The sequence below is a fragment of the Bombus vancouverensis genome, chromosome 3 (genome assembly GCF_051014615.1).
Source record: "Bombus vancouverensis nearcticus chromosome 3, iyBomVanc1_principal, whole genome shotgun sequence".
Lineage (NCBI taxonomy): Eukaryota > Metazoa > Arthropoda > Insecta > Hymenoptera > Apidae > Bombus > Bombus vancouverensis.
The window spans coordinates 9642472-9658897 of NC_134913.1; the positions used below are offsets into that span (position 1 = coordinate 9642472).

The 16426-nt window shown below is 37.1% G+C and overlaps 1 protein-coding gene across 1 annotated transcript; it reads right to left on the reverse strand.

The window, feature by feature from the left end:
* Window positions 1–185: 185 nt before the first annotated feature.
* LOC117165698 (uncharacterized) lies at window positions 186–16257 on the reverse strand. Its single transcript, XM_076617020.1, is given in 23 exon segments — window positions 186–493; window positions 1394–1605; window positions 1739–1930; window positions 2354–2540; window positions 2824–3086; window positions 3201–3529; window positions 3613–3864; window positions 4366–4610; window positions 4613–4808; window positions 6776–6930; window positions 7012–7183; window positions 7317–7428; window positions 7504–7713; window positions 7783–8014; window positions 9151–9283; window positions 11785–11902; window positions 11997–12098; window positions 12349–12509; window positions 13013–13201; window positions 13289–13496; window positions 14436–14840; window positions 15468–15669; window positions 16203–16257. Coding segments are annotated over 23 exon segments (4509 nt in total). The 3' UTR covers window positions 186–314.
* Between the last annotated feature and the right edge of the window lie 169 nt (window positions 16258–16426).

A 16426-nucleotide genomic window follows, 5' to 3' on the forward strand; every position in this document is an offset into this window, starting at 1 on the left:
GTAATAAATATTTATCCCCTCGAGTTTGATTTTACTTACTTCTACCAAAGCTACTTACTTCCATTGAAGCTTCCATGTAAGTAGACTGAACGTAATTTGTAAGATATTGTTTTTTTTTGTGATATATATTGTAAGGGTATAGAATTATATAAACAAGTGTAAATTGTAAGGCAATATTTGTAAAAAGTACGATAAAGTACGATAATTAAAAAGTAATTAAATACAAATTCGTTAATGATCGAGTAAGTACTTAATGTGTGTTGATTATTAAGTACAGCATATAAGGAAATTTGATGTATTTTATGTCACAATTATCAGCGATTTATCAGAAGATTTGCTGGCGGTAAAGACACGGTTCCATGACCGGAAACCGGATGCGGCAGCGCCGATACGCCCTTCATCCATTTTCCTATATCGCAACAATAACATTCGACGCTATTCAAGGTCTTCATGAATACCGTAGTTACTCCTCCAATTATCAGCAATTGATCACCTAAGGGAAGAAGACTTCAATTAGTGAGTCTATAAAATACAATACGTTATTTCGTTACGTAGTTACGTAGAAATCTGATACAGTAGAGTTTTCAGTACAAACGCTAAAGAAACTACTATAATATTTTATTTAATGGTTATTCCGTATATTATACCGTACTTAATACAATAGTTGTTATTAGATTATATTATAGTTGGTAGTTATTAGGTTTGTAGTTACTATATATATATTAGGTTATCCAATATATTGGTTCTGCTTTTTGTAAATACAAAATAACAAACGAGTAAGATGGCTAATTTTATACGATCGAATTTAATATGAAAATACATTTAAAAAGAACAATCAGTAAATAATAGGCGTTTTGATCTCTAAATATAAAAAAATTATAAATGAGACGCATGCTCCTTTCAAGCACTTCGTATTTTCTGAGTTTCATAAAAGGAAAACAACAATCATAAGCAATATTTGTGTTATTTATATGTAATATGTAAATGTTGCTTTTATATATTGTTTGAATATTATAAATCAATCGTTTAGTAGTATTTGAAAAAATGGATATAATAGAAAGAAATATACGGCACAGATTTATTCAATGACCTAATATTTATAAGTATACATTACTGTATCCGTAATATAATCATATATCACTATAGTATGATACTATAGAAAACTGTTATAAAATAATTATTGTATGAAGGAAGAAGAGAAATTTCCCAGGACACATCACATTCTTTGATATCATAAGAAAATAGTACAAACTTATTATTCAATTGACTATTTATGATTATATATTACTGCATTTACAATGACAGATATCATAGAAAAATGCTATAAGATAATCACTATGAAAGAAGAAGTTTCTCAGGATATATCACGTCTTTTGATACTATAAAAACCAACCTATCGAGCCAGTAGAATGTCCGTGTCTCGCGATCGACATGTTCGCGTGTTCCCTCCAAACGCAATCGTTCCCATCCCACACGTCAATGCAATCGACGCTCTGAGTGACGTTTTCCATAGTCGATGCTCCGCCGATCATGTAAAGACAGTCGGACACCACGTAGAAGGAGGCAAAGCACCTCGGTGACCTCAAAGGTATCGCTTTCAGCCATCTGAAAGATCGCATCGATAACAGAGCTCTCTCTTGCATTTACCGTGTATACACGCGATAAATCGAACGTTTAATCCAGGTAATGGGAAATAGGGAATGCATGAAGGAACTCTAAGAGACGGAATCGAGCTAACAAATTTTTGATCGGGTCATAGCACTCAACGTCCTTCGAGAATAGCTCTTTTTTCGATTTTGTCATTCCGCCAGCGACCCAGATAAGATCTCGATATTTCACGCTGGCAGGTCCAACCCTCGCGGTCTGCATTGGTTGCACTTCCCTCCATGTGGAGTCCGATGGATCAAAAGCCTCCACCGTTTTCAAAGCTCTATAACGAAAGAAATATATCTCAATCTCTCTTCTTATAGAGGAATTTATGTTTACATTATTTTTTATTGTAACTTTTTAATAAAGTTTCAAACGACCAAAGTTTATACAACATTTTTTACTTGATTATACTTTTAGAATACACTGACAAAATTTGGCTTGTTAAGCCCTGTGACACTCTGTATATTATCGAACATTAATGTTATTTATTATGGAATATGAAATCTCTTGTTTTTCTCCATTTCGTCATTACGTAACCGTAAATCGAATTGTTTCGTTTAAACCGCGATACTGATGACAATTAAGAAGACTTAAATTAGTGGCAATTAGCGTCGCATAGCGTAGAAATAAACAGCGAGGAAAATGAAAGAAAACGTAAAAGAAGCAAAGTAATTACGTTCTCCCCATCTGTATAACAACTCACATCCCGTTCCTGCCTTGCCCTCCTATCGCGTACATTTTCCCGTGGCTGACCACCAATCCGAAGTCCTTTCTAGCTGTCAGCATGCCAGGTTCATTGAACCAAGTCCTGGTAGTTGGATCGTAACTCCAAACGTTCCCAACCGCAATGCTTTTCCTGTGAAGTTTGTCTTCCAGGGGATCGGCTCCACCTGGTGAAAAATGTTTCATTGGCTTTTTTTAGTATCTTTAAATCCGTCCCACGGAAAGGATTGCACAATGAAAGGCACAACGAATATTTTTTCGCGATTTCGAAAACAAAGTCGTAAAGAAGATTATGCCGTAGCAGACTCTTTCGTTAAATGCTGCAAATGGACTGAGAATCCGTGTTGTCCTGCTTTTTTCAGTTTTTCCTTTTTATTTAAACATGCAATTCGTTGGCTGGCAACGTTATAAACTGCATTTGCAATTGTATTTCGTCACTGTTCGACTCACCCACTACGTAAATGCGGCCTCTTAAGTAAGCGACCGAATGATGGTGTCTCGCTCGTGGAATTTCCCCCACGAATTCCCAAATATTCTGGTCAGGTTTAAACCTGTATATGTCCTTGCCGGTGTTCCCGGACAGGCCATATTCCTCGTGAGGATCGACCCCGCCGAACACGAGAATCGACTCTCTGTCAGGAAAGAACAGAGAGTTGTTGAGAAAGTAACGGTCTTCGTTCGAAGCTATTATACTGTTGCTTATCCTCTGTGGACTGCAAATAATACGGAATTGCAAATTTTATAGTCGTTTTCTATTGATACCATGATATATATTTAAATTCATCTAATATCCGCAGTCTAGTTATCAGGTACTTAAAGGCACTTACAGAGGTCGTTTATAATTCGTAGATCGAATTTGAGCGTTTCTAGCGGCAGGATTCACTCGCTGAATATTATCATTCTCCGAATAATCTTTCTCGCTGTTTTTTTCATTGATTATAACATCGGCGAGATTCAGCATCGTTGATTTTGCACCGATTCGTGGAGAGGAAGGATCGTCCGCATCTGTGTTATCCGATGGGGAACTGGTTTTTTCGTCGTAGTTCGAGAAAAACATCGGTGATTTTATGGTCTTTATAGACTTTAATGTCTCTCGGTGAGTCATATTTTGTTTTCGTTTTTCTTCGGTCGTGTAACAAGGAGGACATATGTTGAACTATAATTTGAAACACGAGTTCTTCGAATAAATGAAATTTCTTTGTTCTGTAAAAACATCTTAAGAGGAATATTATTTTTTACTTGATTTATTTGATTCTCAACGTAGTGTTGATTTTGATTTCGAAGGACCGATTGTTCCCTGTTCCTGTTTCTAGGTGAGCATTTCAATGTAAGTGGCGTTTCGTCCTTCTCATTTCTCATTTGGTTTACTGAACTGCTTGATATTCTGATGGGCTCTATCGAAGGATCGCGAAGCGTTTCGTCCATCGGGATGGCCAAAAGTTCCGCTATCTTCTTGATATTCTGCTTCTCCCCTGATGTTGATTTCCTTATCTGCGGTTTAAGGGAACAACGTGTACAAAACGACTCGTGTTTGTACTTTGTAAAATAGTCTCGTCGACTCTCGAAGAAATACGCCACGGATCGTTGAATATGTATAATCCTACTATTTAGACTATATCTCTTTAACGATTTAGTAGAAAAATTGTTGTGCTTTCGAACATTAAAATACGTTATTATTAATATATATATTCAGTAAGGTTCGAAAATTCATAAGTAGACTGGAAATTTTTATGCATTAAATATCGGATAATTTGTAATTTATGAAATTTCATTTGTTTCATTATCAGATTTGTTCCAATGGTGTAAGAGAATCTATTGGTTCTGATAAATTGAAATTTGTGAATTGTACAATTTGCTAATAATATTAATTCAATTATGCAAGATGTAATTCCACTATTTCCTTCTTCCAATCAAGTAGATCGACGAAATCAAAGAATCAATCACATTTTCTCAACAGCAAAAATCCAAAAGTTTCCGAATGTATCCACTAACTTCGTCAAATCTCTTTCGAGCCTTGTATCCTCTATAAACGGCCTGTATCGTTGTGGCGGCCTCCTCCTCGGATTTGCAGGAGTCTGTACGTTCTTCCGGTTCCCTCGGTATCTTACATCTCGTCTTCTGCTTTCTTACGGAAAATATGAAATTCGACTCGCGCTGCTGCTGGCACCGGCAAACATCCGTCGCATTCCTCTCCTGCCGGCTCTCGTAATCCAATTTATCGGCGTCCTGAAAAAAAAGGGGGGAAACGTCTCGTCGAGCCGAGAAAGTTTCTTCTCACGAACGAGATTTCTCGTCGAGGACTTTACCGGTGAATTCACGCCGCGTTGACAGTGTTCATGCGTGTATTTTTCTACTGTAGGCAACCTACAGGACAGTTTCAGCGATTCTCCGCCACCGGTGAATCTCGTATCGAAGGCGACGTTCTTTTCATCTTTCTAAATCAGTAAACTTAATATAAATTTTTGTAAAATATCAGGTTAACGTTAGATTGTGCAATAAGTTCATCTTTCGGTTCATTCATTCTTACATTTTGAGGCGCATTATAAGAATATGTTACAATATAGTAATATAGATGTAGATATAATAATGAGAGAAGAAAAATAATACTACGAGTTCTGAGTGCAAACATTGATTGTTAGTATTTGTACATATTAGTAGATTATAAATTTTTATGCATTTATGCGAAATTGGAAAGTGCATATATCATAAAAAAATACTCGTTATAATTTTTATTATACCCATAATGTTAATTGTATTATAACGAAATGCGAACGAATTTATTACACAACCTAATAGAATCATAAATCAAATTTTAGTATTCAATTGTAAATAAAGTTTATTTTGGAATTCGTTGGTTTATTTCTGGAGCAACGAGGATGTTGTTAAACTAATTTGATATTTTGATGAACATGAAGTGATTTGTCAAAAACTTAGTGGCACAGACTGTTGGCATATCTTAGCTAGTTACGTGTTAAATTGACGACAAAGATTGTGCTCATTTTTCATTGTTGTAAGCTCAACGCGTTCACTGTTCGGTGAGTCATATGTGGGTCAGGGATGTCCTAACTAGGTAATCTATGATCCATAAATATTTTATAGATCATTTTGTAGTTGTTCGTGATTCAGTGGTGGTAATAGTTTCGTTTAACAAGCCGGTCATTCAGTGATACTTAGTTCTCAAATTATTTAACAGTCACAATCATGTGCCTGCAATTTTTCTATCTGTAACAATGATTGAGTGACAATAATTGAATAATGCATAAAGTCTCCTCGAAATTAAACTGATCAACTTCATTTTCGATGGAAACTCATTCAAACAAACAAAACAAACAAAATTCATCTATCAAGAAACGAGCATAATAATAAATTTCAAAATAGAGACCTAAAAGACTTTGAGACTTGGAAATTTTTCAACCTCAAAAATTGAAAAAGAAAGAAGAAAATGTTACATTAACAGTTGGAAATTTTCCAAATATCACAAAAGCGAGATTCATATAGTTGCTTGACAATTGTAAATTTATAACAAGAGCAGCGCAAGTACACATCATCGTGCTCCAGTTTAACCTACGATCCCAAACGTTTATGCAAATGCGGCCGTTTTGACTCAATTAACAAATACTAAATTGGTACGGGGTCTGTGTAATCTCAAGGTAAGAGCTTATACGCTGTAAGTGCTGTTTCCATGAGTAGCGTGATGCATAATGGTTTGTGGTACCCTGTACGCGAGGGTTTCGGAATTAAAGCACGGATATTCGAACGACATAAACTCTGACCTTTGACTACAGCTCCCTGATTTTTACCCTACTCCGCGATTCAACTTTGTTCCTTCAGTGAAATTTATCATTTCCACTTACAAGCACGTAAGCTTACCTCGAGATTTCTTTTGACGATAACCGCGTAATAATCCCTGGAAAGTAAGCAGAGCAACTTTTGAAACGGACACAAATCTGACCTCAGATTCTTGTTTCGATACTCAATTGCAAAACGACTCACCGTTGAATGTTCACAGCTATACCGCGACAACTTTTATTACTTTCAATACCTGTTTTACTAAATCACCTCGAGATCGCGTGAATTTGTGAAAATATTGTATGCACTTCTTGTGAAATTCACGTATGAACGTATATTTTCTTATATAAGTTGAAGTTCAATAAATAAATACGATATACGATATACTGACTAAATATTTGACATATAATATCAAAATTTCATTGATTATGCTTGTTGTCTATGCAAAGTTATGACACGAAGAATCTTCGATTCTCGATTGATAAAATGAAGTCTAAAATTATTTAAAAGTATCATGGTCACGATTTTGCAATTTCGTTCAATGAGGTGGTTAGTGAATCGATCCATCTTGAGGTTTCTGCGTCGATCTCCGATTCGCCCCAGGGTTACTCACCCCTTTGCTTCTTTCCAAGTTACTTAAGTATTCGTTCATAAATTTTGGAGGCATCATCATGCCCTCTGGCATCTCCAATGGTAAATAATTTGAAGGTAGTGGTTTCGTGTGCCTTGAATGCATTGCTGGCCCGTTATGAATAGCACCGGTATCTCCTGAAGGATTCAATTTCGTTAAATTCCACGTTAAAAAGTTCGTTTCATATATTTTTTATTTTAATGTGACATTCACTATACCTGAGCTTTGAACGTAGTTGTTCGGTGCTTTAGGAGCAGCAAATGTGTAATCGTTGTGAGGTGAATCGATTATCTTGGGTTTTGCGCGACTCTTTCGCATTTTCAACTCCGAAATTTTTGTTTTCTGATATTCTTCGAGGTAAAGCAAAAATTCTCGATACGTTACGTAGTTCTTGAAAGGAGAAATATAACTTTAAATTTCTTTGTGCGTTGAACGAAAACACTTAAATTGATGCTCTTAGGGAAAATTCGCTACTGTAGCATGGATTAGTTATTGTATCATGATCTCCGTAGGGTTTAAGTACCTTGTCCTCTCCAGCCCAATTTCGATTGGTTGGCTCCGTAAGCCCTAACAGATCGATCCAGTGATAATAATCTTCCGTCTGGTTACCGTACCAATATTTTATAATAACGAAACTGAAAAGGCTTAAATTAATACAAAAAGGCTCTTTTTTGTCTTCATCTATAAATGAAAAGAAATTTAAATCTTACGCTAGACCATCATCGACCATTTTCTGTACCTCAGGAGAAGACATTAGTTCCATAAATTCTGGGTTTTCTGGATTTCTTTTCACATCTACCAATTGCCATGGAGCGATCAACCCAAATCGAACACAGTTCAAAACTTCCAACATGTACTGCTTTCTGTTCGCCCAATCATGCATCAGCCATCGTACAGCAGACATAAGAACTTCCATTTCACTAGAGTTTAAAAATTCAGAAGTAAGGAAAAATATATTATTTTATCTGTACACATCAGTAATCGATTACCTATTGACGCAAATATAGTTAGACTTCAATAAAAGGCATAGTTCATCTACGGATAATTCGAGGAAATCTTTAGTGCTGACCAGCATCAAAAAGAATTTCATAATTCTCGGCACCATCAGTTCCATAACTGCGGTATTTCCGACTCTTTTCGCTTCCAGATATAATAAAAATGCGGTGTCTTCGGCGAATAATTCGTCATTGTCTATGAAAGCCCAGCATTGTTCCTCCAGTTCTGTTAAGAATCGAGAAAGGCATGAGAATTAAAAAGATTGCACTATGATGTTTCTCTTTTTCATGGTTCGTCGTTCATTGTACTCTAAATGGAAAAGGTATAATAAAGTCATAAATTGAAGCATTAAATGAATATACTGATTCATTTAGTTGTTTTTATTACCTTTATTAACCATTTATCGCCTCCTACTGTAGCTATACTAATAGCTCCGTTAACTAGATTCCACTCTAATTGCAATAATAGTAAAAATGAACTTGTTCTTGCAAAAAGACAGGTATATATATAGTTCTAAATTGACATCTTATGTCTGTAAAGACCCGAGCATTGATAAGAGATATTCCATTAGGTTTCTTCAAATTTCGGTGATCAAAATTCGTGTATTTTTTTATTAACTTCCCGACCTCGTTATATCTTTTCTATCAAGAATACATTCTCTGAACGTGAAAAATATAGATCTTAGCAACATAGTTTCTAGAGAGGAAGCTTGGATTTCCGCGTGTTTTGCTCGAAGACACGATGCACCACCATTTTCTCCGAGATCTCATATGGTTTATTGAAGTTTCAAGTTGGACAGTGACGTATTCAACGAAACTCGAGGTCGGCACCGTCGAGACTTTTCCGAATACCTATCATGGCACTGGAAACTTTTCATTCTTTTCCGCTAGCGAGTTCGAAGTTTTAAACTGTGCTAGAAAGCATCGGCTATATATTATGCGTGCAGTCGCGTTTTAAAAGATTGATGGAGATGGGGAAGGATGCTGGAAGCACCGATGTAAACAGGATCGTTGTTCACGAATCTTCCACGTTGATGAAGATGAAAGAACGTTTATACGATTTATGCGATAACGAAATCTTTCATCGCTATAGTGCTATACTCTTATCGGTATTCTTATTTAATACATTTTGTAATTATTTCTAAAACGTACATTAATGAATACTGAAATCAGAATTTTATATCAAAATTTGATAATCTATACACACATACATATATATTTTACGTAAAATTTTAATTATCACTGTATTTCTATGGCTTGTATCAAAGAGCTGATAGCTCATAATAATCATAATAATAGCATAATAATCAAGATAATTTTGAAATTTATGGAAGCGATAGATAATTTTTTTACCAGTCTTACCTTTAATTCCGAGATATTGGGCTGCGGTAAAAACTTCCAGGATGTTGTCCCTTTGCAAAAGCCTGTAGCTCTCGTTCTGTGGACTGATCATCCAGTCGTAAATGAGCGAAAACGCCTTCGAAGATACGTCACTCTGTTAGATGCAACAAAATTTCTTCAAATTATTATCATTCTATACTTATTAATTCTTATCAATTTGAAAAAACTAAACGTCCTATAGTGAACAGAGATCTGTAAAACATACACGTTAACTTAAAGAAGTTAAATATTCCGTAAAGAACAAAAATACACTTAATATTATACTTTTCAAATAATTTTGTCATTCTTTACTTAGACTTCTGCATAAAGGTATAAAAAACTAAAAATGTGTGAAATACATATATAATTCTAAAGTAATTCTATCATCCTTCCCGTATAAAAGTGTAACTTTTGTATAAAGGTCGAAATTTAGCTGATACGCAATTCCATCGTCCTTTCTTTATACTTCTTTATTCGAATGCGAAAGAGCAAGAGGCCAATTTATGTAAGAAACGCCAGGAATAACGATCTTTCAGCAGAGAGGAAAGCTTGGTTATTTTGTTACAAAGCACGTGTGTCCTTCTATTTTTAATTACACGTCTCCTTGACACGTGGCGAAGGAGAAAGCTGTCGCGACGATAGAAATGGCGGAGGCTCCCGCAGTAATCATTAAAGAGCGGCAGGTGGTGGTGCTGTTACTCGAGCGTTGCTATTCATCCTTAAGTTAAAAGAGAGTCAAATATAGCCTTGGCTAGGGAAGACAAAAAAAGAGTTCAAGGTCGGTTGGCTTCAAGCCCACCGAGTCACCGGTGGAGAACTGAAAACGAGGGGCCAGGATGCTGACACGAGAGATTGGGGTCGCTAGCAACCCCTTGTGTTCTCGCTGGTTGCCTACTTGGCGATCTCGAAGTCTCGACATTGGGAAATTTATTGAATCTCGCCGCTTCCACCACCAATGATTCATACCCTCGTATATTCATTCGGTTGTCATTATCGTCGACGAACAATTGCGAAAGTAGTAATTTATGAATATCTAGTGGTCGGTCTCTCGAAAGGCAGAATAATGCAACTTGCTTAAATCCCGCTGAATTATGACGTTTCATCGGTTTTTGAGAATATAAGCCAGTTTAATCGAGGACAGATTTCTGGTATTTATGTGATATAACGAAAAGTTGTAGATGATTGGAATCTAGGATTAAATCGATCCTCTCAGAAGTCAAACTGTCCAACTTCATCTTTTACCAATTTCTCAATTTTATCACGTAACTATGTATTCTGACGAAAAGAATAAAAACCATATAGAAAAAGATATGTCTGTCAGTAATTTGGCCTGCACTACACCATCTGAAAGTTAAATACTGAAAAGATTCAAAATTTTTCTAAAACTCTTCAATACTAGAAACATCGAGATATAAAATCAAACTCAAAAATTTCTTCTTTATACTAAAAATTTGGCATAAAAAATCCTTTCTCCGAGATGTCGTATACCTGGGAAGATCAACGAATTTCGAGTGGAAGCAAAAAGAATAGTAAACGGCCAGTTTATCGGGAAAAATCATTAAAGAAGAAACGAAATAAGAGGATGTTCGAGTGGGAAAACGTGGACAAAGGCGAGGAGGCGAAGATGAACGACGATTGGCGCACGATCGAACATGGACCACAGATACACATCCAGAGATGGAAGGGGAAGCGGAAAATCGGATCGCGCGAACAAAAGGACTTTATTCCGAATTCGCTAGACTGTTCTGTGTACCGATAAGTCCGTAATATATCTTCCTCGGTGCAAGCATGTATAATGTGTCGTTTTTTCCGGGGGTAAACTCAAGGGACGTGCGTCGTTTTCCGCTTCTGTCGGGTAATAAATTCCCGATGGGATACCCTTAACGCTATCGTATTGCACGGTGGAACGATACGACAGCGTTAAGGGTATCAGTGGGCGAAGGAACGTCTCGCGATCCGTGGTTACGACTCGTTTAACGCGCCTCGTTAAAGGATGAAGATCGATGACGGTCGAGTGTTCGTGAAAGCTACGGGGAATTTTCGTTCGCGTGCCTTCCATTTTCTGAATAAATGACAGCACACGGAAAGAAAAATCGCGCGGATCGTTCTGTCGCTCACAGGATCGTTGGTTGGCGAGCAGAATTGAAAATGGAAGTAAAAGGATTGGGTTTCGCTGTGTCGTGACTCTCGCAAGCCAAACTGATCGACTTCACATTAATTGCATTATGCAGTTAGACGATTAAAAACAGCTCGAGTTTGCTTATTGTAAGAAGATAGCATAGGTAATAATAGATTATAAAGTAAATTCCAAAAAATAAAGTTTATAATATCGCCACATTTCTATGCTTCCATATTTCTAGAGTTAATCAATATGACTCTTAGACGGATCAATTAATAATGAGTTACAGAACTGATATAAAAATTCAATCGTTTTTAAGTTTCTTACAGTATCTTCTGTATGGCAGAAGTACCAGCTTTTTAGTAAATTGAACTTTTCAAGTAAAAAACACGTGGCTTAGTTACCTTCACACGGGCAATGCGCAGTTATCAGTGATTCCCAGCAGAGCTGGAAGATGAGGTGGCGTTACTTACAGGATAAAAAGTTCAATAACTTACCTCGGTCAGATCGATCTCCTTGCAATTCTTCTCGTCGAAAAAGGTACTATAGCTCTGTAGCACCAGCAGATGGCAATGGAACTCGTCCTGATCGATTCGCACGATACAGTCAGCGTTCCTCGAAAGATCGATCGAATGAAATTTAGCCCGTAATCATGTCGTATGTTGATGCTCGACTTCGTTACATCGATCGGGTACAACTATAAGCTTACTTGTAATTTGTGATACGCCTGGCTAGCTCCTGATACAGGTCAGTCTTCTCCGGGAGAATTATGTTATCCCAATCGATTGGTTGTTCACTCGTAAATCCGAGTCTGCTCGAAATTACACGACGATCAAACAGTTTATTGAGAAACATCGAGTATATACCTCGCGTTGGGCGAGTTGGTTTTCCTTACGATTGAAAGAAAAATACGGGACGACGTAATTTTATGGAAATGTCTCGGTTCGCGATAATAAATAAACTTTGTATCGTTTTCCCTTGTAATGTTACGTCGACCTGATTCTCCTTTTACTACGTTCGTGGCTAACATGGTTTTGGCTTGATCGACCAATAAAACTCACGTGGACAGTGGCACATCTTGCAACACTGGTATTTCGTGAGACGCAGACGACGTTGACTGTTGTTGCTTGTGTTCCATCGCCTCCACTTGGCCGAATTTAGCTTTGAACGGATGCATTGCTGGTTTATAGTTGTCCTCGACAACCGGAAACTTTTTGTGACTCTGTTTAGAAACGAAACATTACTTTTAAGTAGCTATGATGGATGGTAGGTAGTTGGTGGTGATAAGGATATTGTTAGGTTTCTTTTGTATTACAACTTAATTTTGGTCGAAGTATGTCAATGACGTTATTCAGAGAATTCGGTTGAAAGTTAAAAGAATTTGAGTAAAATTAAATACTTTTTTATCTATAACTTCGCGAGTCATGATTTGAAACTGTAAACCTTTTTTCGGTAATAGCTTTTACCGGCTTCTGGAGTATTTGATCTCTAGTCGAAAGAAACCTAATCCAAATTTAACCTCATCCACGCGCTCGTGTACGTGAAAACGATCGATTAAGACCGTAATTATACAGAGAAGCGGTAAGCGGTAAGCGGTAAGCGGCTAAATTGGCATTTAGAGTATTGGAATTGGCCGCATCACTTGTTTTGCCGCTTGCATTCTGTATAGCCACGCCACAACTGATACCAGTTTGTATCGAACGAAAGTTATAATACCGAACCTACTTGCAACTGACTGATCGTCGATGACGATACTACACCTAGTGGAAAATCGATGGACCTCGGTTGTGTGGAAGACTCAGATATGCGTTCACCAAGCTCTTTTTGGGTTGTATTCAATTCGGCCTTGACGTTAACCTTTGTATGTCTGGGATCAGCAACCAACACACTGACCTTCTTCGATTCGAACACCACCTAGAATGACTACGCGTCTGCCTTGAGGCCAACATTCCTAAGGTTCGACGAGTATCTATCGACCCAAGGACCGATTGGGACATTTACCTGATTAGGAACGATCTTCAAGTTACCGCTCGGGGTTGCCTGGAATGGAAATACTCGTTTCGAGTTGTCGCCGCCGTTTACGCCAATAAATACACGATGATCGTCACCTCGTTCCCTTGGCCTTGTATGCATTTGCTGCATTAGATAGCTGAAGTTTGGGCCGACTGCTTCGTTTTTGCGTTGCTTGCAATCGCCGTCTATTCCTGGACTGCGAAACGCATCTTTTGATTTTTTTTAATCTTATTTTATGTACTTTTATTCTTTTAGCTTCTCTTCTTTGTCGTTTAGTCTTTCATATATATCTTCTTTCATGCAAATTGATTTATTTTTTAATCGCCACTTTATTATTTGATTAATTTGGATGATGTAATTTATATTAACTTGAAATCAATAATTTTGTTCCGCGTTTCAATTGTTTGAGACAAATAAAATTGGATGTTCCTTAACTAATTTGCACGGTACGAATAATTTTAATCCTTCGCACTGTTTGAAGTAGATAAGGTTTAATGTTGTTTGATGCTATGTGACGTTATAGTATAGTGTTTCTATGTATGTCTTTATCTTTCATGAGGGTAGTTTCATAAATCAAGATACTATTTTGTATATTTTTATGATCAACGTCTATAATTCATAACGTTGGTCGAATGTATACGCCATTAACGTTGAATACAATTGATGATCTCTAAAGGTAATGGTTAAGAGCTACTAAATGCTGTAATTATGGATCGTTAAACGTGGTAGGTAGTAATTAGTTCAGACTAATAGCAAGGGCTATCAAATGTTAAGTTTGATTATAAACGTTGATTTACGGACACTTCACATTATTATCAAGGTTTACTGTATATTACGATCAATTTCTGCTCACAACTCTAATCATATTATAGCTTTCGAATGTTGACTATTATCCGTATACAATAGTAAAGCAGAACTTGTACTTTATATTAACAAATATTTATTTTTACTTCCGTCATTTCACTCGTCATTTTATCAAAGAATTTACGAATAAAACAAAGATACGAAACAGTAGTAACCAATGTTTCAGAAAAATATGCGAGTCAAAGAACGTAACATTGCAAAATTAAAAATCATATTCTATTGAAATAACCTTTCCTTAACATCGTATCAAAGTACAATATAATTTCGTTACCTGGAACGAGCCATTAGTTTAGAAACGGAATTATCAGAGGGACAACATCGTTCCCCGAAGATTCTATCGTGTTTCCACTGTTTGTTCGTTCTTCTATCTTGATCGGGGTCATCCGAATCGTCGTCCTGTCGAGTGGAGGAGTCCCCTTCGGATCTAATCAAATTTTTCGCAGACTTGACCGTGTATTTAACCAGATCGGATCTCTGTTCCGCTAGCTGCACCTCTTTAGGTCCGACACGATGATCCTCCGACAAGGAACGAGCCTGTACTACGCGGCTGTCCTGATAAATGTGCACGTTGAGTGGTCTTCGCCGCTTCGATAAACGTCGACGTCTCAAAGTAGCTTTTCTTCGGTCAGTTAGATATATGGGAGGTCGGTGCTCTGGACTTCCAACCAGATTCGACCTGTCCGAAGGGAAAAGAGAGAAATTTCTCGGATTTCTTCGAAAATTCGATCATTTTGTTTTGATACCAGGAAGAGGAACTTTGATCCTCTTTCGACTTAAGCTCGCGTGGACGTCTTGGAATTGTCGGAAATTTAATTAACTTAGGAGGTTCATAAATTCCTAAGAAGATTTCGAAGCAAGTTTAAGAGAATCTTATTTCCTAGGGGAAATTATTTGATATTTAGAGCTCTATTTGTGTGTTTAATCATATTTAACTAACGATAATAATAACGTGTTTCACTGTTTTGAACATTCGCAGCAACGTTTTGAACCCTAATTAAGAATTAAACTAATATCATTCGTAAGATCTGAGAAGCTGTAATTTATAAACTACAACTGACTAGTATTGGTAAGTAATCTTATATAACATTAATCAATTAATAAAAAAATTAAGCTGTACAAATTAATTGTACAAACAAGAAGTGATCTAATTATGCTATTTGTCGAAATATCATCAAATCATACATGATCAATAACCTATATCACCTGATAGTAAATTATTCCCTAAACGGATCGCGAACTATCGAAAACCCTAACATCTCGATATCAGAGCCGCAATATCCACGATCATTATCTTCATAATTACCTTTGGTGACGTGGGGATCGAACAGTGTGGACAACCGATGGAGTCAGTTCGCGCGTAACTGTTCGTTCCGACTGAACGGCTCTGAGGGGTGGTTTGGGGGTTGTTGCGGCTGGCGCGACTGATTTCTCGTGATACAGGACAACGACGCTGCTCTTGCTGTTTCCGGGTCGCGGTGATTCCGATCGATCCTCGTTTGGCTCGACTACGAACCGCCCAGGAATTAAAGCGATGCTCTTCGCGAGGATGCTGGCCGCGCGAGTTCCGAGTGCGTGGCCGCTGTTCGAGCCGCTGTCCCCTTTCTGTTCACCTGTGTATTATCACGTTCCTTCCCGAGGAACACGTAGGCGAAGAGGAATAACGCAAAGAGGAACAAGTACATGGAATCAGGGGGCAGCGGATCGAGAAACGCGAGTTTCAGGGTTTTCGGGCCTTGGGGATGACCAGAATCATGGAACTGCTATAAAAATCGAGAAAACCAGTTTTGAAAATGTTCGGAATATTCAAGCTTCGTTATTTTATACATTTTCCTACGAAATTTGAAATTTCAAACGTTTACTACACAAAAATTTCTATTAGATGTAATCTCATTATTAATTATATTCTATCATTGTGTTCTTATTTTACAATTCGTTAATTGGCAGATATGTGAATGCGCGTTTATGTAATAAAAATCTTTTATCGTGAATTGTATCAATTTCCAAAATTTGATAAAACAAAATTAATTGAAACTAATGCCTAATAACAATTCATGTACGTTTGATATCTTTTTAGTGGGATTTCCAACGATCATTCCGTAGTCACCCCAAAACTCGAACGCGCGAATTAAATGAGTTAAATAATGCGCGATAATTGTACAGATAGACTGAAAATGTCTACATTTAACAACTTACATTTTCTACTTCGTTGACGGATTGCACGAATTATTCGCGGCGTACTTTTTCCCCTCCTGTTGTCAAGGG